Raw genomic sequence first — 22,977 nt, 5'->3', positions numbered from 1 at the left:
ATCTTATTGTCTGAAGGTACAAGGCTTAGAGCTTTAATATTTGTAAAATGATATCATCTATAGGTTTTCTACCAAATTTGTTAAAATTTTGCCTCTAGTGTCAAATTAGCCCCGCCCCGGGGGCCATAGGTTTTCCTTATATGTACATAGTAAAAACTTAATAAAATCATCTTCTCTAAATTTACAAAGGCTAGAGTTAAGATATTTTGCATGAAACATTGTGTAGTGAACCTCTAACAAGATTGTACAAATAATAGCCCTGGGGTCAAAATTGGCCCCATCCCGAGTGGTCATTGATTTTCACTATGTACATATTATAAAAAAAAAAAATCTTCTTGTCTGAAGGTACATGGCTTAGAGCTTTGATATTTGGCTAGAGGTTAAATATATGGCATGAGACTTTGCGAAGTGAAATTCAAATTATTGCACTGGGGTCAAAATTGGTACCGCCCCTGGGGTCATTGATTTTCATTATGTACATATAGTAAAAAAATAAAAAAAATATTTTTGTCTGAAGGTACAAGGCATAGAGCTGTGATGTTTGCTATATTATATAATATCATCTATGGGTCCTCTACCAAAGTTGTTCAAATTTTTCCCCTGGTTTCAAAATTGGCCCTGCCTGGGGGCAGTGATTCTCATTATGTACACATAGTAAAAAAAAAAATAAAACAAATGTTTTCTAAAAAGGAGAAAGCTTCAGCTTAGATATTTGACATGAAATGTTGTTTGGTGGACCTGTATCAAGATTGTTTTGAATTAAACCCTTGGGTCACAATTTTTCCTTGCCCAAGGGGACAGTGACCTACTTTCATGTCCCTTGATGTACAGCAATGAAATTTTGACCATGTGCACAGTTTTAGTTGTAAAATTGAACTTTGATATCAGGTGACCTAGATCTTGATGATGTGACCTACTTTCTTGTCCTTTGATGTACAGCTATGAAATTTGAACCATGTGCACAGATTAAGATGTAAGTGAACTTTGATATCAGCTGACCTAGATTTTGACAAAGTGTCTTACTGTTTTGTCCTTTGATGTAGTCATGAAATTTAGGCTGTGTGAAATATGACCTTTACCACCAAATTCACTAGACTCAAGTGCATTGATATATACCTACTCTGATCTTTTATTGGATTAACAATAGATTTAACCACTAATCTGATAATAAGAATTAGATAGGTCAGGGATCTATGCATTATGACAATCTTCAATTGTATAGAAACAAAAAAATCTGTTCCTACACTACTATTTAGTGTTGTATTAATGCGGTGGCATAGCATTTTTAGCTCGACTATACAAAGTATATGGAGAGCTGTCCTACTCGCCCCGGCGTCGGCGTCCACGTCCGCGTCCAGATTTCAGATTAAAGTTTTGGTGCAGTAAAATATTTTTCACTATAACTTTGTCATTTCTTAAAGTATCAACTTCAAACTTCAAATATATGTTCCTTATCATCAACCACATCTTATGAGACAAGGGTCATAACTCTAGCACCAATATTTTCAGATTTATCTCCCCTTGAACTTAGAATTTTCCTCAAAAAATATTTTTTTTTACTGTTACTTCTTTATTTCTTAAGGGATCAACCTCATACTTCAAATATATGTACCTTATCATCATCCCCATCATATGTGACAAGGTTCATAACTCTAGCACCAATATTTTCAGATTTATCTCCCCTTGAACTTAGAATTTTCCTTAAAAAATACTATTTTTTACTGTTACTTATTTATTTCTAAAGGGATCAACTTCATACTTCAAATATATGTAACTTATCATCATCCACATCTTATGTGGCAAGGTTCATAACTCTAGCACTAATATTGCAAGAATTATATCCCCATAAACATAGATTTTTTTACTAGCAAAATGTTATTTTTTACTATAACTTTTTATGCTCCCCGAAAAATTTCGGGGGAGCATATAGTCGGCGCCTTGTCCGTCTGTCCGTCCGTCCGTCTGTCCGTCCGTCCGTCTGTCCGTCCGTTGTCTTGTCCGGAGCATAACTTGAAAACCCTTGGAGATAATTTGTTGAAACTTCATACAGTGGTAGAGGGCATCGAGGGGGAGTGCAGTGTCAAAGAACCATAACTCTATTTTGCCCGGTTTTTGAATTATCTCCCCTTATAGAAAAATCTTGTCCGGGGCATAACTCCAAAACTATAAGAGATATCAACATGAAACTTTGTAGGTGAATAGATCTCAATGGGTAGATGTGCAGTGCATAAGAACAATAACTCTTTTCATCCTAATTTTGGAGTTATTGCCCTTTGTTAATTTTAATACTTTGAACTTTGTCCGGAACATAACTTGAAAACCCTTGGAGATAATTTGTTGAAAACTTCATACAGTGGTAGAGGGCATTGAGGGGGGGTGCAGTGTCAAAGAACCATAACTCTATTTTGCCTGGTTTTTGAATTATCTCCCCTTATAGAAAAATCTTGTCCGGGGCATAACTCTAAAACTATAAGAGATATCAACATGAAACTTTGTAGGTGAATAGATCTCAATGCGTAGATGTGCAGTGCATAAGAACAATAACTCTTTTTGTCCTAATTTTGGAGTTATTGCCCTTTGTTTATTTTAATACTTTGAACTTGAACTTTGTCCGGAACATAACTTGAAAACCCTTGGAGATAATTTGTTGAAACTTCATACAGTGGTAGAGGGCATCAAGGGGGAGTGCAGTGTCAAAGAACCATAACTCTATTTTGCCTGGTTTTTGAATTATCTCCCTTATAGAAAAATCTTGTCCGGGGCATAACTCTAAAACTATAAGAGATATCAACATGAAACATTGTAGGTAGATAGATCTCATTGAGTAGAGGTGCAGTGCAAAAGAACCATAACTCTGTTAAGCCTTATTTTTGAATAATCTCCCCTTTTAGAAAAATCTTATCCAGGACATAGTTGTAAAACTATAAGAGATATCAACATGAAACTTTGTAGGTAGATAAATCTCAATGGGTAGATGTGCAGTGCACAAGAATCATAACTCTACCTTGCCTAATTCTGGAGTTATTGCCCTTTGTTTATTTTTACTTTTTGAATTGTCCAGGACATAACTCGGAAATCAGAAGAGATATCATCAAGAAACTTTGTAGGTTGATAGATCACATTGATTAGAAGTGCAGTGCAAAGAACTGTAACTCTGCCTTGCCTAATTTTAGAATTATTGCACTTTGAACTTTTTCCACGGACATAACTCTGAAACTACAAGAGGTGTACTTTCCTGTGTCCAAAACCTATTCGGGGAGCATCACCCGGCTCAAACCGGGCTCTTGTTTATTTTTAAAGGCATCTACCTCAAACTTCAAATACTTATTCCTTATCATCAATTACATTTTATGTGACAATGTTCATAACTCTTGACGCAATATTTACAGATTTATCTTTCTTTGAACTTAGGATTTTCTTTAAGTAATATTATAACTTTTACTTTTTAAGGTATCTACTTCAAACTTCAAATATATATTTCTTATCATTACACACATGTTGTGTGAAAGGTTCATAACTCTAGCATGACTTTTTCTAGAATTATTCCCCTTGATCTTGGAATTTATGTTAACAAATGATATTTTTTTATTATAACTTAATACATAATTATACATAATTGGTTTTTCTTTCATAATTTTGTCCTCCTTACTGCGTTCAGTATTTTATTAGTCGAGCTTGGCTGTCTCCTGTGACAGCTCTTGTTCTCAAATGCAATCTTGTTTTAAGCCTTGTGTGACTAAAATGGCTAAAAAGATCAAAGGAAAAGTCACAAAAGTACCATTTGGTAAGTACATCCGTCCTTTCGTCCGACATTTTTGTCCAGAGCATATCTCAAAAAGTATTTGAGGTATCAACTTGAAACTTCATAGGTGGATAGATCTCATTGAGGAGGAGTGCAGCACACAAGAATGTTAACCTATCCTGCATTATTTATCAGTAATTGCCCTTTGTTATTTTCATCCATCAGTATTCACATAGGTTTCAAATCTGTAATCACTTCAGACATCAGTTTTCATTACCAAAAGACCTCTTAAAATTGAATTATTCTGCTCTACTACATATACATTCTTCCAATGAGCAAACACATATGTAGGGGGATGGCCATGTTAACATGGCTCTTGTTCAATTGTCATCAAACTTGGTCAGGATGCTTATGTAATTGCTTGGAGCAGACTTCCCGAAATACGTCGGTCCGACGGACATGTCCGATAAATTTTGATCAGGTCCGGCGAGTTTTTATTCCGGATCGGTCCGACTGTCCGGCTTTTATCCAAGCCGCATGTATACAAAATGGCGGCGCTAAAGGTGCCAAACAGTAGAAAAAGGATAAAAAGAATAGACCTGAGACAAAATTTAATGAAAATTAGAAGCAAGACAGTGAATCGTTGGTGTATGATAGGGAGGAGATGAAAATGCGCTGTAAGAAATGTGCCGATTATTACGGCGAAAAAATCAGAAAACAAAAAGTGTCTTAAAAATACAAACACACGTTATTCTTTGATTTTGATCAATTTTATTTGGTCCGACAGATTTCGTTTCGGTCCGACAGATTTTCATGGTTTGTCAGACCGAATGTCTGACAGTTTTTTTCAACTTTCGGGAAGTCTGTTGGAGGAGTTTGAACATGGGTAAATATCTTTATTGTAAAACTAGGTCACAGGAGCTAAAAATAGAAAAATATTGTGAACTCTCTAGTGGCTAGTAGTTATGCAAATATCCTGGAAATTGGTCTGTAAGGTTTTTTTGATGATTTCTAGGTGAAATTCGAATATGGGTCACCTGGGGTCAAAAACTAGGTCACACTGCCCAAATATGGATAAACCTTGTTATCACTCTAGAGGTCACATTTTTGACTCTTGTCATCAAGCTTGGTCAGGATGCTTGTCTAAGACATTGCTCGGACGAGATCCATGGGTCAGGGGAGCGATCTAGGGGCCATGTTGGCCCTCTTGTTTTTATGCCCACGCCATATAATGGCTGGGGCATATAGTGTTACCATGTTCCGTCATTCCGTCATCATCAGTTTCCGTTCATTATCTTAGTAATGGTTGCACACATTCAACTCAAATTTGACATATGGATGTGTCATAAGAAAATACAGGTCATGTTCGATGATTTTTGGCAGAGTTATGCCCCTTTTACTTTGAAAATAATATGAATTTTTCAGTTTCTGTTCATTATCTCCCCAACGGTATTACACATTCAACTTAAACTTGACATATGGATATGACATGAGAAAATAAAGGTCAAGTTCGAATTTGGTCATGGGTCGGTGATTTTTGGCAGAGTTATGCCCCTTTTACTTTGAAAATAATATGAAATTTTCAGTCTCCGTTCATTATCTCCCCAACGGTATTACACATTCAACTCAAACTTGACATATGGATATGTCAAAGGAATGCGCAGGTCAAGTTCGAATTTGGTCATGGTTCAATGATTTTTGGCAGAGTTATGCCCCTTTCAGTTTGAAAATAATATGAAATATTCAGTTTCAGATCATTATCTCCCCAACAGTATTACACATTCAACTCAAATTTAACATATGGATACGTCAAAGGAATGTGCAGGCCAAGTTAGAATTTGGTTATGGTTCGATGATTTTTGACAGAGTTATGCCCCTTCATTTTGAAAATAATATTAAATTTTCATTTTCCGTCCATTATCTCCCCAACAGTATTACACATTCAAGTCAAATTTGATATATGGATACGTCAAAGAAATTTGCAGGTCAACTTTGAATTTTGTCATTGTACGATGATTTTTGGCAGAGTTATGCCCCTTTAACTTTGAAAAAAAAAAAAGGAAATTTTCAGTTCCCATTCATTATCTCCCCAACAGTTACTTATTCAACTCAAATTAAAGATATCGATATGTCATAAGAATGCATTGGTCAATTTCAAATTTGGTCATGGTTTGATAATAGCTGTTATCCCTCTTGAACTTGAAAAAAATCAGAAATTTTAAGTTTCCGTTCATTATCTCCCCAATGGTCGTACACATTCAACTCAAATTTGACATATAGATACATCTTAGGAATAAGCAGTTCAAGTTTGAATTTGGTCGTGGTTCAATGATTTTGGACAAAGTTATCTTTCTTGAATGTTGGAAAAATTTTGAATTTTCAGTTTCAGCACTCATACTTTTGTGGAAATGTATGTAACCATTATTTTGGCTACAAATATGCAATATGCAATTTACAAAACGTTATCACTGAATAGTTTCAGTGCCTTTAACGTTGTATAAAAATGGTTTGTGTTAACATTGAATAGTTTAAGGGCTTTGAACTTAAAATGAAAAAAAAAGAAAATTGTGCAAACAAATTTGGAACTAAATATTATAACATCTGAAATTTTGGCTGCATGCAGGGGGGGGGGGGGGGCATCCATGGCGTGACGACTCATTTCGAGTTTGTTTTTTTCTTCTTCCAATATATCAGAAAGTTAAAAAAAAAGTGTCAGACATTCGGTCTGACAAACCATGAAAATCTGTCAGACCGAAACTAAATCTGCCAGACTGAGTATAATTAATCAAAATCAAAGGAAAACTTGTGTTTGTCTTTTTAAGAAACTTTTTGGTTTTAATTTTTTTTTCGCCGTAAAAAAGTTTTATACAGCTATGCAATACAGTAAATATCTATTTTTGTGTCGCCTTGAAAAAGGCAACACATAGGGGTTACTTTTGTCGACGTTCCCATCAGCTTGTCCGGAGCATAAGTCAGTCATTGTAAGTGGGATTGACTTCAAACTTGGTATGCATGCTTCTTATAATAACCCGAAGTACAGTGCACAAGAATCGGTACTCTGCACTTCTTAATTTTTTAGTTATTGCCCTTTGTTAATTTTCATACTTTATTTTTGTCCTGGCCATTTCTCTTAATGTATAAAAGCTATGGACTTGAAACTTTCATAGGATGATTGATCATTAAGAAGAAGTGCAGTGCATAAGAACTGGTACTCTGCATTTCTTATTTTTTTGAGTTATTGCCCTTTGTTAATTTTTTTCATACTTTATTTTTGTCTGTGCCATTTCTCCTAAAGTATAAAAGCTATGGACACGAAACTTCAGAGGATGATAGATCTCATTAAGAAGAAGTGCAGTGCACAAGAACTGGTACTTTGCATTTCTTATTTTTTGAGTTATTGCCCTTTGTTAATTTTCCTACTTTATTTTTGTCCGGTCCATTTCTCCTAAAGTATAAAAGCTATGGATTTGAAACTTCATAGGATGATCGATGTCATTAAGAAAAAGTACAATGCACAAGAACCGGTACTCTGCATTTCTTACTTTTTGAGGTATTGCCCTTTGTTAATTTTCATACTTTATTTTTGATCGGGACATTTCTCATAAATTATAAAAGCTATAGACTTGAAACTTCATAGGATGATAGATCTTATTGATAAGAAGTGCAGTGCACAGAAACTGCTGCTCTGCACTTCTTTTTTTTTTTTTGAGTCATTGCCCTTTGTTAATTTTTATATTTCATTTTTGTCCTGGCCATTTCTCCTAAACTATATTGTTCACAAGGCGACACATCTGACTTGCGGAGTTCTAGTTATAAAGTATGAACAATTTTATTTTGAATCAATTTTTGCACAATATTCTTTGTATCTGAACATTAGTCACATCTGCACAATATCTAACATTTGACAGGATGAAATATGACCTGGACCACCAGATTCACTAGACTTAACTGCATTATGGAATTTTTATTTGTATAGGTTACAAACAAAAAAATCTTCTGTTCCCACACTTCTATTTAGTGTTGTATTAATCCTGTGGCATAGCATTTTTCACAAATGCAATCTTGTTTTCACAAATGCAATCTTGTTTTAAGCTCACCTGAGCTCTGATAACAATTTGTCCATCGTCCGTCAGTGCGTCCGTCATCAACTTTTTATACAAACGACTTCTCCTCATAAACCACTGCACCAATTCGATGAAATTTCCTTTGTATGTTCCTAGCATGAAGCTGTACTAAAATTGTTCAAATGGTTATGCTCAATTGATCCTCTGCGTCAGGAGGGCTAAAAATAGATTTTTAAAATGAAATCTTTAAAATATTCTCCTCTGAAAGTGCAAGGCCTAGAGCTTAGATATTTTGTGGGTAGCATCATCTAATGAAAATCTACAAAAATTGTTCAAGTTATAGCCCTGGGATGAAAAATTGGCCTCGCCCCAAGGGGTCATTGATTTTCCTTATATGTATATACAGTTGACTCTCAATAAGTCAAAATCGCTTGACTCAAAATTCCGCTTTAGTCGAAGAATTTCTAAAGTCCCTTCAAATTTCCTTCTTTATCTTTGTATTTCAACTCCGCTTAGGTCAAATTTTGACTTACCGAGACTCCTGTTTAGTCGAAAAGGAAAATTTGGTCCCGTCAATTAAAGTCGAACATTTTTGTGCCCCCACTTTAGTGGCGAGCATTTAGATTTACCCTTGTCCTTCCGTTCACTTTTGTGTCGCACGTAACTCAAAAAGTATTTGACCTAGAGTCATGAAACTTTACAGGAATGTTGATCAGTATGTGTAGTTGTGCACCTGGGTAATTTCCTCTGCATATTTTTAGTATTTTTAGAGTTATTGCCCTTGACTTAGTAAAATTTTGCAATTTTCAACTTGTGTCGCATGTACCCCAAAAAGTATTTGACCTAGCGTCATGAAACTTTACAGGAATGTTGATCAGCATGTGTAGTTGTGCACATGGGTATTTTCATCTGCATATTTTTAGTATTTTTAGAGTTATTGCCCTTGACTTAGTAAAATTTTGCAATTTTCAACTTGTGTCGCATGTAACTCAAAAAGGATTTGACCTAGAGTCATGAAAATTTACAGGAATGTTGATCAGCATGTGTAGTTGTGCACCTGGGTATTTTCGTCTGGATATTTTTAGAGTTATTGTCCTTGACTTAGTAAAATTTTGTAATTTTCAACTTGTGTCGCATGTAACTCAAAAAGGATTTGACATAGAGTCATGAAACTTAACAAGAATGTTGATTAGCATGTGTAGTTGTGCACCTGGCTATTTTTGTCTGGATATTTTTAGTATTTTTAGAGTTATTGCCCTTGACTTAGAAAATTTTTGCAATTTTCAACTTGTGTCGCATGTAACTCAAAAAGGATTTGACATAGAGTCATTAAACTTTACGGGAAGGTTGCTCAGCATATTAAGTTTTGCACCTGGGGTTTCGCTTGTAGATTTATCCAGTATTTGTAGAGTTATTTCCCTTGACTTAGTAAAAACTGTTTCATTATGTTGTTATTTGTTCCTTGAGTGCTTGAGTTAGAATCAACCAACCAAAGGGAATAATGATCAATATCACTAAAATACAGGAATAATGATTCACATCACTGTGAAGCTATGCACCTGGGACTTTGTTTGTGGATTTTTTTTCAGTTTTGTTAGAGTTATTGCCCTTGACTTACAGTAGTATAAATTTGCAATTTTCAACTTGTTCATGCATAGCTCAAAAAGTATTTCACTTGTAGGCCTGAAAGTTTATAAGAATGTTGGTCAGCATGTGAACTTATGCACCTTGGGGTTTGCTTGTGGATTTATTCAGTATTTGTAAAGTTCTTGCCCTTTACTTAGTAAAAGATTTTTAGTTTTCAAAAAATATTTGACCTAGAGTCATAAGATTGACAGAACAGTGGCGCGGTGGGGGCACCCGTGTCCTATGGACACATTTCTAGTTTCATCTAAATTAGTCGAAGTGTGAAAACAGCCGACTGATCAAAGGTCGGGGACATCAAGGTGAGATGTTGTCACTCGTTATTCAAACGTTTCATGGTAATTATAATTGCCGGTCATCATGTATTATTAACAAGTCGTAAAAGTGGCTTTAATCGGTTTCAGGACTTAATTGGTTTTAACAGTTAGATAATTAAATTAAAATTTAATTACATTTCTTTAAGAAAGTTGACTCGTGCCATGTTATTAATGTAAATGACATTTGTATAATTAATATTCTGTCAAATTGCATACATTAATATGTACTTCCTGTTCACGATAGTTGCTACTTTCGTTTTCGTCCGATGATCAATTCACTTCAGATATTAGATAAATTATTGTTGAAATAAATGTGTTATTGTGTTTTATTATAATGAATTGTCATGAGTGCTTATAAATAACATAGGCTTTACTGATGAATTCTGACAAACTTGCATTTATGTCATTGCTACGAATGTTTGTGTTCATATTTCACTATTAATATACATGTATTAAATTTTGAATAATATATTTATGTTCATTTATAATTTGTAGTTGTAAGTGATTAACCGTCATTTCAACGATTAAATATTGCAGCATTGCCGCTATCAACAATAACAAACCTACTTCTTTGCACATTCAATCAGGCACATGTATAAAAAGTACGAATGTCAACGTAATGGCGGCAGATCCACGTTACTCGAATTCCGTTTCTCTCGAAGTAAAATGCCTAGTCCCTTGGATTTCGAGTTACCGAGACGAGAGTCAACTGTATATAGTAAAAACTTAAAAATTAGTCTTCTCTGAATTGACAAAAGCTTGAGGTTAGATATTTGTCATAAACATTTTGTAGTAGATCTCTACCGACGCTGTTCAAATTATAGTCCTAAGGTCAATATTGGCCCCGCCCGGGGGTCATTGATTTTCATTATGTACATATAGTAAAAACATAAAAAATCTTCTGCTCTGAAAGTGCAAGGCCTAGAGCTGAGATATTTTGTGTGTAGCATCATCTAATGAAAGGCTACAAAAAATATTCAAATTATAGCCCTGGGGTCAAAATTGACCTTGCCTCAGGGGGTCATTGATTTTCCTTATATGTATATTATATAGTAAAAACTTAAAAAATCATCTCCTGTGTTTCAAGAAAGGCTAGAGGTTAAATAATTGGCCTAAAACATTTTGTAGTAGACCTCTACCAAGATTGTTCAAATTATAGCCCTTTCGTTAAAATTGGCCATATCCCGGGGGTCATTAATTTTCATTATGTACAAAAACTTAAAAACTTTTCTTTTCTGAAGACATAAGGCTGAGAGCTTTGATCTTTGGTAAATGATATCATCCATTATTTAATATGTCCTCTTACAATGTTTTTCAATGTTTTTCTCTATTGTCAAAATTGTCCCTACCCGGGGGCATAGGTTTCCAAATATGTATGAACACTGTAGAGACTGCTGTTTCAGTCCTATTATCCTGTAAATTGGTGAGGAAGGTTGTGCTGATGATTTCTAGGTCATTTTCAAATATAGATCATCTGGGGTCAAAAACTAGGTCACACAGCCCAAATACGGAAAAGCCTCATTGACACTTTAGAGGCTATTGTTTTGGTCCAAATATCCTGGAAATTGGTTAGAAATGTTGTTTAGATGATTTCTAGCTCAAGTTCATATATAGTTCATCTACATAGTCAAAAACTAGGGTACACAGTCCCAATATGGAAGAACCTTGCCAACACTGTAGAGGAAACTGTTTAGGTCCAAATATTCTGGAAATTAGTCAGAAAGGTTTTTTTCAGATGGTTTCTAAGTCATGTTTGAACATAAGTCATCTGCGGTCAACAACTAGGTCACCCAGTGCAAATTATGGAAAAATATTGTTTACATTCTAGAGGTAATATTTTCATCCCAAATATCCTGAAAATTTGTCAGAAAGTTTGTTTTGATGATTTCTAGCTCATCTTTAAACATGGATCATTCCATGGTCAAAATCTTGTTCACACAGACAAAATAGAAAAAGTTTTTATCAGTCTAGAGGTTACATTTTTAGTCAGAAAGGTTGTTTGAATGATTTTTCAGTTCAGGTTTGAATAAGGGTCATCTGTTTATGGCATTATATTTGCCTTTCATTCATTGTTAACAATATTAATTTAGAGGCTCAATAATCAGGTGAGTGATATGAGGGCCATCATGGCCATCTTGTTATTTTTTTTTTATTTTTATGCCCCCGGGCATATAGTAATTGAACCGTCTGTCCGTCCATCTGTCCGTCTGTCTGTACGAGGTTAATATAGAAAGGCAAGTTGGATTTTTCTTAAGTTCTACCTGTACCAATGGCTTCTAAGTTTACACACTTACTAATCAATGCAAAGTACATGATCTGGGCAAGTTACATAACTCTGGCTTTCATATTTACCAAGTTATTGCCCTTTTCAGCACTTAGAAAATGAAGAATAATGGTTAACCTAAAACGGCAAGTTGGAAATATCTTAAGTTCTATCTATACTAATGGCTTTATAATTTCCACACTTACTTATCAATACAATGTACATGATATTGCAAAGTTATATAACTGTGTCATCCGTATTTCCCAGTTATTTCCCTTTTTTCACTTTGAAAATAGGGCCTTGTCTGGTTAACCTATCTCGGCAAGTTGGATTTATCTTAAATTTCTCCTAATTGCTAAATTTCTTTAATGATATCTTTCATATTTAGTAGGTGAATACCTTTGATGGTCCTCTAATTTTTTGTGAAGTAAGCGGTCTCTAGGGTCAAGGTCAAGGTCACTGGTTTAAAAAATAAATATAAACATTTTTGTTCATACAGCCTTTATTTTTTAGTTGATGTCTTAGTTTAATACAAACATGCCAAGGGAGGTCCTCCTTCTTTGGGTAGGGAAGGGGTCATTTGGGTCAAGGTCAATGTTACCAATGTCAAGGTCACCAATGTTAAAAATAGATTTTTACAGGTGTATTGACCTTATTCTATAGACAGATGTTATTTATAATTGATAGAAGCATAAACTTTGATGGAGTTAGTGGTCAGTTGGGGCAAGGTCACCAGTGCTAAAAATAGATTTTTTACACATTTGCTCATACAGCCTTTATTAAGTGACAGATATATTTTATATTTGGTAGGAAGATTACTTGCATGGTATTCATCCTTTTGATTGGGGTAGGGATCAGTGGGTCAAGGTCACTTGTGCTAAAAATAGATTTTTACACTTTTATCCATACAGCTTTTATTTATTGACAGATGTATTTCATATTTGGTAGGAAGATAACTTGTATAGTATTCTTCCTTTGGATGGAGTAAGTGGTCAGTTGGGTCAAGGTCACCAGTGCTAAAAATAAATTTTTACACTTTTGCCCATACAGCCTTTATTTATTGACAGATGTATTTCATATTTGGTAGGAAGATAACTTACATGAAGTTGAATATTTTTCAACTTCACAAGTCAGAGCAATGACTTGGCAACTTATATTTTTCACAATTACAAAATGCCATGACTTTGTCAAGCTATATAACTTGTGTTTACAATTTTTTGGCAATTTTACTGTCCATAACTGAGTGAATGGGTAAACATTTTTTGGAATATTGCTACTGACAAGAATCTGAGTCGGGGGCATTTGTGTTTAACAAACACGTTCTTGTTTTTTCAGAGTAATTCAAACAGTATGTCTACAGTGGATGTATCTGCAGGCTATTTGGGTCTTGAAGAGTACCAGCCTGTTTTAGTTGTGTTCCTTTTGTTTTGTTCAACATATGCTGGGCCTATATTTTGGTTATTAACTCTTGTTAAATACATAGTAGTTCTAAAGGCCAAGCAAGTACAAGAACATTTTAAAAGGTAAGAGTCTTTATATCTCACCTGTCAAGAAGTGACAAGGTGAGTTTTTGTGATCGCTTTTGGTCCGACATCCATCCGGTATCCGTTAACTTTTACTTTAAACAACATCTCCTCATAAACGCTAAGCCATTTTCATTCTAAATAAAAGGAATGTTCCTTTGGTGGTCACCTTTGAAAATTGCTCAAAGTATTTAATTCCATGCAGAACTGGTTGCCATGGCAATCAAAAGAAAAAACTCATATATAGTAAAAACTTCAAAAATCTTCTTTTTAAAAACCCAAAGAGCTAGAGCTTAGACATTTAGCATGAAACATCTTCTAGTGAGTGTTTACCAAGTTTGTTCAAATAAAAGCCTTGGGTCAAAATTGGCCCCGCCCGGGGGTCATTGATTTTCCTTATATGTGTATTGTTAGGAAATGTACACTGACATTGTTTTATTATAAACTCGCTTAAGATACGATAAATTAACCCTTTCGCTGCCAGAGGGTTATTGTTTTATTGATCACCTTTTTGCCAGAGGGTTTTCTAAGAAAGTACTATATTATTAATTAATATAATTATTTTTATTTGTTATTAGTATTATAATAATTATATATGTTTCTAAATCTGTTAGTATAATAATCATACATGCCATAATTTTTGGACAGCTTTCCGGGACACTTTTCACCGCGGCAATAATGGATACATGTGTAGGCAGTTGTGGAAAAGGGGGGGGGGGGTGTCAATCGTATAACGTTATTAAATTAGGACGACTTTCTCCTGAATTTTAATAATAAACAGTTAACTTACTAGTTATAGAAGTAGTCTTTTAGGTCGACATATTTATCATTTTATAGTATTTCTTTATTTCATTTTTATTCCCTAAAAGGCTATAAACCCGGTGAATGGGCGCAGCCATGTTGTTCACCCGTTATATCTTAAAGTCGTGATAATTACTACATGTCACGTAATGCAATTCTTCCAGTCATAAAAACACCTTTAATTTTTTATTTGATAGATATATTTACATTGTTTGTAATAATTAGACTTTCGGCAAGTTAGCGATTGACTTAAAAATTAATGATTATAGGGGATTAACGATAATTGTTAAGGGCCGTAAACCAATAATTAACCCGACCATTAAACGCTGCCGAATTCAACAGAGAGACGTTAATTGCAGATGCATGAAGAAACGCTATTGCCGAGGGGAATCGACAGTCGATAATTGGGGGGCTGTATATTGTAAACTTGTAAGTGTCAACGTTCCTGTGTATTATGTGTACCAGGTCAGAATATGTTTTACGATCGAGAGGTGAAATGTGCGAGATTTGATTTAAGAAAATATGAAAATTTTGCAAAAATATCCTGATTTTTTTTCCGGATCAAATCAATGCCCGGGACATCTCCGGGACAGACATCCGATTTCCGGGACAATCCCGGGCACCCGGGACGTTATGGCATGTATGATAATAATAATTATTGTCAATGGTACAATTTTCTTTATATTTATTATTATTTTTATTATTATTATAATTAATTTATTATTATTATTATTATAGAAACGGCTAAAGCCGTCCATATGGCAAATACGCCGAAAATAACAGGGAATGCATGAAAGGGTTAAACATGTTTATATTTATTAACATGAGCGGTTTGATTTTGAAAACTCGCGGATCAAAACTTTCGGGCGTCTGCTTGTTGTCGTGAAAACTAGTGACAAATAGGTATAAATTCTTGGCTAATTCTGACACACTTTTTCTTGGAAAATCTATGAAAAGGGCAGAGACAATTCAGTTGTCGGCAATCACTTTGTAAACACGGACATGTTTTGAATAAAAACTGAGGAAACACCCAGTAAGTACATAAGTTTCAAGTCCTAAGTTCTCTCCCGCAAGTTTGGTAGCCATCTATGACCTTCACGGTGCGTAATCGTTCCGGGCTGATTTGGAATATTTTCCCGTTCCTGAACTGATTTGGATTTTTTTCACCGGATTGATTCAAATAAAATGGATTTTTAGCTTGACAAGGTAAGAAAATATATAAAATAAGCACATTTACATCTGTAAGTCTTCGAATATTTTACTTGCACGGAACATTGCAATGGTTAAGGAATTCATATACAACTTTATAAGGTTTTTTAATGGTCTTTTATGAGTTGGAATCGGAAAACAAATTTCACATGTCAGTGAAGTTGAAGCAAACATAAGCATAAATTGCCAAAAAAGTCATTATTATCTATGATTTTCCGGGTATTTCATGATCAACTAAAGAAAAAATCATTCCGCGATAATTTAATGGTTTTTGTTTAATGTTTTATCCAGTAATAAATTTGTAGTACGTATTTTTATGACAACCCTGTAGACTTATTAGGGCACCGGATTGATTCATATTAAGGGAAAACAAGGCAACGGGCTGATTTTAGACTTGAAGCTCACTGGAACTCTCAATCAATCACAGAATTCTAATGTTAAACAAAGGCACTTCACTAAAATTTTAAAATCAAGATGTATATACATATTAAAGGTATAACTTATACACGTAGTTGCAAATACCAGTAGTCAAAGTCAAAGCAACATACGTTTATATATAAAACTATTGGCTGATTCATAGTCTTGTCAAAGTGTTGTATTATACGGAGGAATTGGAATATAACTATATAGTAAGTGTAGCGAAGGTACATGTGGAACAAACGTTTATGGATGACCGTAATGTGCTTCTATAGAAAGTATTAAGGCTTCCTTTTATATATGTACATACGAATTTACAATCAATGTATGGAGCGAATTGTCGAGAAAATGAACCTAAAGGTTTTCGATTTCGAGTTATGTTTACCTACAAATGAATTGGAAAATAGGAAAAAAAGTTTATTCGGCTCTTCCATATTTCATTGATAGTTAATTTTAATGTCATGGCATTTAATTATCTGATTATGACATTTGCAAATATTTGTTTTAATGGCTTAAGTGAGTGCCAAAAGCAGGCCCAAAACACCAAACAATCTAGAACCGTAACTGTGATATTATATATACTATATATACACGTTTTGATTGACTATTTCTGAAAGGAAATTGCAGCATAAATATTTAGCTACCAATATGTGGAAATATGCCTCAATCTAATAACGGAATATCCTATAAATTATAAACAGGAAAATCCTTTTACCTGGATATATCAATACTTTAAGATGAAACAAATCTACCATCACTACTATATAGTTATATCCCAATCGCTCTGTATTTAACAACACTTTGACAAAACTATAAATCTGTCGATAGTTTCATATATTTACGTATGTTGCTTTGACTTTGCAAACTGGCATTTGCAAACTTTAAACTAAATTTTTGACGTTACAATGTATATATTTAATATATAGTTTAATATAATTATAGTTTTAATGTTTCAATACTTAATTACAATTTGTATTTATGTTAATACAAATTCATAGATTATAGAAAAATGTCTTTGTTAAACATGAGAATTCGACGATTGATTAAGAGTTGTAGTGAGCTCTAAGCATAAAATCAGCCCGTTGCCTCGTTTTCCTTTAATATGAATCAATCCGGTGCCCTAAAAAAATTACAGGGTTGTCAAAAAATACGCATGACAAATTCGTTACTGGACAAAACATTTTACTAAAACCATTAAATTATCGCGGAATGATTTTTTTCTTTAGTTGATCATGGAATTCTTGAAAAATCATATATAATAATGACTTTTTTGGCAATTTTATGCTTATGTTTGCTACTACTTCACTGACATGTGAAATTTGTTTTCCGATTCCAACTCATAAAAGACCATTAAAAAACCTTATAAAGTTGTATATGAATTCCTTAACCATTGCAATGTTCCGTGCAAGTAGAATATTCAAAGACTTACAGATGTAAATGTGCTTATTTTATATATTTTCTTACCTTGTCAAGCTAAAAATCCATCTTATCTGAATCAATCCGGTGAAAAAAATCCAAATCAGTTCAGGAACGGGAAAATATTCCAAATCAGTCCGGAACGATTACGCACCGTGACCTTGGAACAGTTGTTAGTCTAAACTCCGTATATATAACAGTCATGAGTCTGTACTAACGACGAGTTGCTGGTTTAGAAACTCACGACTATAGGAGATTACCTTATGTTTATAATGTATTGTTGAACAGAACAGAACTAGTTTGTGTCACTACTCACGACCTATCGTTAGATCATAATCTGAGACTGAACTTTAATGTAATACAGTTATAATATAAAGGATAGCTGAACACTCGGGAACTACGATTATTGACACCGAGAACATAACCCCTACATGAGAGCCTTTATCCTTAATTGAAAATACCAGAGTTTAGCTGTAAAAGTAGTGACAACACGGCCATTATCAAGGCTTTGCGCGAAACGAAACGATACATAATTTAGAATAAAATTTAAGTATTTATGTCTTCAATGTCAATACAATAATTTTTACGCATCTTTTCTTTAATATTTATTTTTCTCGCTTACAGGGAGTAAGTCTGTTGTAAACGGTAGTTTTGCTATGATTGGTCAAAGTGGAGTAGTTTTCGTCTATCACAATATTTCGATTTCGATTATTCGAAACCCATCGATTATCGAAGTAACTATTCAGTCCCAAACACTTCAAATAAACGGGGTTGGACTGTATAAGTAAAAAATTAAAAATCTTCTTTTTAAAACCCCAAAGAGGTAGAGCTTAGATATTTAGCATGAAACATCTTCTAATGGGTGTCTACCAAGTTTTTTCAAATAAAAGCCCTGGGGTTAAAATTGGCCCTTGTTTTTCCCTATATGTATATAGTAAAAACTAAATAAATCTTCTTTTAGAAAATCCAAAGAGGTAGAGCTTAGATATTTTTAGATATTTAACATGAAACATCTTCTAATGGGTGTCTACCAAGTTTTTTCAAATAAAAGCCCTGGGGTTAAAATTTACACAGTCCCGGGGTGTCATTGTTTTCCCTATATGTATATAGTAAAAACTTAAAAAATCTTCTTTTAAAAAATCCAAAGAGGTAGAGCTTAGATATTTAGCATGAAAAATATTCTAATGTGTGTCTACGTGCTACCAAGTTTGTTCAAATGAAAGCTCTGGGGTCAAAATTGGCCCCGCCCAATGGGGGGGGGGGGCATTATTGCCCTATATGTATATAGTAAAAAAATTTAAAAACTTCTTTTAAAAAACCCAAAGAGCTTAGATATATAATATGAAACATCCTCTGGTGAATGTCTACAAAGGGCCCCGCCCCGCGGGTACAGATTTTCCTTTTATGTCTTTAGTGAAAACTTAAAAAATCTTCTTTTAAATAACCCATAGAGCTAGAGCTTAGATATTAAGCATTAAACATTTTCTAGTGAGTGTCTTCCAGATTTGTTCAAAAAAAGCCCCAAGGTTAAATTGGCCCCGCCCTGGAGGTCTGATTTTCCTTACATGTCTTTTAACTTAACTTAAAATATATACATGTATATAGTTAAAACTTAAAGACTCTTCTTGTGAATATCCAAAAGAGCTAGAGCTTAGATATTTTGCATAAAACATCTTCTAGTGGATGTCAAATGAAAGCCCTAGGGTCAAAATTGACCGGGCCCCAGGGGTCATTGATTTTCCTTATAAATATGTGCTGTAAATCCTGTATTTTTCGTGATGTTTTGATTTTCGCTATTTCTTCTGGGGTGAAAGGGGCTCCACTTAAAACCTTTTAACATATTTCTTAGGTGAGCGATTCATGCCCTCTGGGCCCTCTTGTTTCATTTTAACTGTCTATACCTTATTATGCCCCCATTTTGAAAAAAAGGGGGTATATTGCTTTGCACTTGTCGGTCCGTCGGTCCGTAGACCAAATGGTTTCCGAGTGATAACTAAAGAACCCTTATGCCTAGGAACTTCAAACTTGGTATGGTGATTGGTCATGACCAGTAGATGACCCCTATTGATTTTGGGGTCAAGGGGTCAAAGGTCAAGGTCACATTGACCTTGAAAGCAAAAACGGTTTCCGATCAATAACTAAAGAACCTTAAGGCCTAGGAACTTCAAACTTGGTATGGTGATTGGTCATGACCAGTAGATGACCCCTATTGATTTTGGGGTCAAGGGGTCAAAGGTCAAGGTCACATTGACCTTGAAAGCAAAAAACGGTTTCCGATCAATAACTAAAGAACCTTAAGGCCTAGGAACTTCAAACTTGGTATGGTGATTGGTCATGACCAGTAGATGACCCCTATTGATTTTGGGGTCAAGGGGTCAAAGGTCAAGGTCACATTGACCTTGAAAGCAAAAACGGTTTCCGATCAATAACTAAAGAACCTTAAGGCCTAGGAACTTCAAACTTGGTATGGTGATTGGTCATGACCAGTAGATGACCCCTATTGATTTTGGGGTCAAGGGGTCAAAGGTCAAGGTCACATTGACCTTGAAAGCAAAAACGGTTTCCGATCAATAACTAAAGAACCTTAAGGCCTAGGAACTTCAAACTTGGTATGGTGATTGGTCATGACCAGTAGATGACCCCTATTGATTTTGGGGTCAAGGGGTCAAAGGTCAAGGTCACATTGACCTTGAAAGCAAAAACGGTTTCCGATCAATAACTAAAGAACCTTAAGGCCTAGGAACTTCAAACTTGGTATGGTGATTGGTCATGACCAGTAGATGACCCCTATTGATTTTGGGGTCAAGGGGTCAAAGGTCAAGGTCACATTGACCTTGAAAGCAAAAACGGTTTCCGATCAATAACTAAAGAACCTTAAGGCCTAGGAACTTCAAACTTGGTATGGTGATTGGTCATGATCAGTAGATGACCCCTATTGATTTTGGGGTCAAGGGGTCAAAGGTCAAGGTCACAATGACCTTGTAAGTAAAAACGGTTTCTGATCAATAACTAAAGAACGCTTCGGCCTAGAAACTTCAAACTTGGCATGGTGATTGGTCATGACCAGCAGATGACCCCTATTGATTTTGGGGTCAAAGGTCAAGGTCACATTGACCTTGTATGTTAAAACGGTTTCCGATCAATAATAAGAGAACCCTTAGGCCTAAGAACTTCAAACTTGGCATGGTGATTGGTCATGACCAGCAGATGACCCCTATTGATTTTGGGGTCAAGGGGTCAAAGGTCAAGGTCACATTGACCTTGTAGGTAAAAACGGTTTCTGATCAATTTACTAAAAACGCCTAGGCCTAGGAACTTCAAACTTTGTATGATGATTGGTCGTGACCAGCAGATGACCCCTATTGAGTTTTGGGTCAAGGGGTCAAAGGTCAAGGTCATGACCAGTAGATACTTTACAACCCTTATTAATTGTTTGATCACTGGGTCAGAAGTCATGCATAATAACCTTATCACATGACTAATTGGCTGCTGATAGGGGGCATACATGTTTTACAAACATATCTTGTTAATTATTAAATGGATTGACTCCATATTATGAAAGAACATTCTTTAGAATAGGGCCTTCATGTATATCAAATTCAAATCGACCTTGGCTCTTTAATGGAATGACCTTGACCTTGAAGGTTAAATTATTGAATTTTCACTGTAACTTTGTAATTAATAGATGGGTTTTCTTTTGGACCCCCTTCGGTCAAGGTCACTAGAAATAGAAAAATAGTTTCTGGACAATAACTAGAGTTAGGAATGAGATATTGTGATCAAACTTGGTAATTAGGAAGCTTATATGAAGACCCCGGGATTGCTTTTGGAACCCCTTGGGTCAAGGTCTAGATCACTGTTACTAAAGATAGAAAAATGATTAGGAAGGAGATATTGTAATCAAACTAGATATATAGCAAGCTTATATGAAGACCTAGTTTGGATTGCATTCCCCCCCCCAAAGTCAAGGTCACCATGACTGAAAATAGAATCAATGGTTTCCTGACAAAAACTAGAGTTAGGAATGAGATATTGATATCAAACTTGGTATATAGCAAGCTGATGTGAAGACCCCAGTTCCGATTGCTTTTGGATCCCCTTGGGTCAAGGTCATTGTTTCTTAAAATGGAGAGAGAAAAAATTGGACGATAACATTAGTAAAGGAGTGATTGAAATCCAGCTTGGTATTTAGCAGCCTTATGTGGAAACTCCAGTTGGGATTGCATTTGGATCCCATTTGGTCAAGGGTCACTGTTACTAAATATAGAAAAATGTTGTTTTTTTGGACAATAACTAGAGTTAGGAATGAGATATTGTAATCAAATTTAGTATAAAGAAAGCTTATATGAAGACGCTGGTTAGGATTGCAATTTAATGAAATTATTCTTTGTCCACAGCAGAAACTTCATAAATTATAGGTAGAGTTCAAATTTTTCTTCAGTTCAAAAATTAGATTTATTGAGTTTGTTTGAAAGTAAGGAAACAAGAATAAGTACAAACAGAGAAATGAAGAATTATGATATCTGCTAACATAAGTTTAATTTGAGATGTGATATTTTTTTCAGGAAAGATCAATCAAACGATGTTAATGGGAGTGACCTAACTTGTGCTAGATCCAGTATAAAGGTGGACCTATTTGAGTGTGTTCAGGCCTTGGTTCTGGAGCGACTATTAACATTGGTGTTTTACTGTATTGTAGTGAGTTCACAGAGATACCATCTGTTTGTGTGGACTGTATTCTCTCCTAAACTTCTTTATGAAGGCATGCTTACTTGGATGTTGACAATATTTTCTTTTCTACTTTTAAGTTTTTGTTGAATAGAAATAATTATTTAAAGGCTTAAAAAGCTTGTAAAGGTTTTATTAAAAAAAGGTATGTAATGGTTATACCATTACCTTAAAACAAGTGACGTTGTTTGAATCTTTTTTTACTTTTAATAAAAAATGAAAGATAATTTTTTTTTTTTATTATACCCCCACAAACGAAGTTTAGGGGGGGGTATATAGGAGTCAGGTTGGTCGGTCCGTCGGTCGGTCCGTCGGTCGGTCCACATCATGGTTTCCGGACGATAACTAGAGTTTGGAATGAGGTATTGTAATCAAACTTGGTATATAGCAACCTTATGTGAAAACTCCGGTTGGTATTGCATTTGGACCCCCTGGGGTCAAGGTCAAGGTCACCGTTACTAAAAATAGAAAAATGGTTTCCAGACAATAACTAGAGTTAGGAATGAGATATTGTTATCAAACTTTGCGTATAGCAAGCTTATATGAAGACCTTGGTTGGTATTGCATTTAGGCCCCCTGGGGTCAAGGTCAAGGTCACCGTTACTAAAAATAGAAAAATGGTTTCCGGACAATAACTAGAGTTAGGAATGAGATATTGTTATCAAACTTGGTGTATAGCAAGCTTATATGAAGACCTAGGTTGGTATTGCATTTGGACCCCCTGGGGTCAAGGTCAAGGTCACCGTTACTAAAAATAGAAAAATGGTTTCCGGACAATAACTTGAGTTAGGAATGAGATATTGTAATCAAACTTGGTGTATAGCAAGCTTATATGAAGACCTGGGTTGGTATT

The 22,977-nt window shown here is 34.9% G+C and overlaps 1 protein-coding gene across 7 annotated transcripts in view; it reads left to right on the top strand.

Moving 5' to 3' along the window:
• LOC132734195 (GPI ethanolamine phosphate transferase 2-like) overlaps nucleotides 1-22,353 on the top strand; it is a 79,929-nt gene extending 57,576 nt beyond the window's left edge. For 2 of the 7 annotated variants that reach the window (XM_060720892.1, XM_060720900.1), the window contains exons 11-12: nucleotides 13,366-13,553; nucleotides 21,962-22,353. In XM_060720892.1, the coding sequence (XP_060576875.1) occupies nucleotides 13,366-13,553; nucleotides 21,962-22,214 (441 nt within the window). In that variant the 3' untranslated portion in view covers nucleotides 22,215-22,353. Of the gene's footprint in view, nucleotides 1-10,304; nucleotides 10,532-11,502; nucleotides 11,598-13,365; nucleotides 13,554-21,961 lie in introns of those variants that run through there. The other 5 variants (XR_009626286.1, XR_009626284.1, XR_009626285.1 and 2 more) reach the window with 5 other exon arrangements.
• The last annotated feature ends 624 nt before the right edge of the window (nucleotides 22,354-22,977 follow it).

Source organism: Ruditapes philippinarum, unplaced genomic scaffold (genome assembly GCF_026571515.1).
Source record: "Ruditapes philippinarum isolate M1 unplaced genomic scaffold, ASM2657151v2 ctg3835_1_1_1_1, whole genome shotgun sequence".
NCBI lineage: Eukaryota > Metazoa > Mollusca > Bivalvia > Venerida > Veneridae > Ruditapes > Ruditapes philippinarum.
The sequence above is the reverse complement of the archived record's forward strand: the minus strand, read 5'-3'. Positions and strand labels throughout refer to the sequence as shown.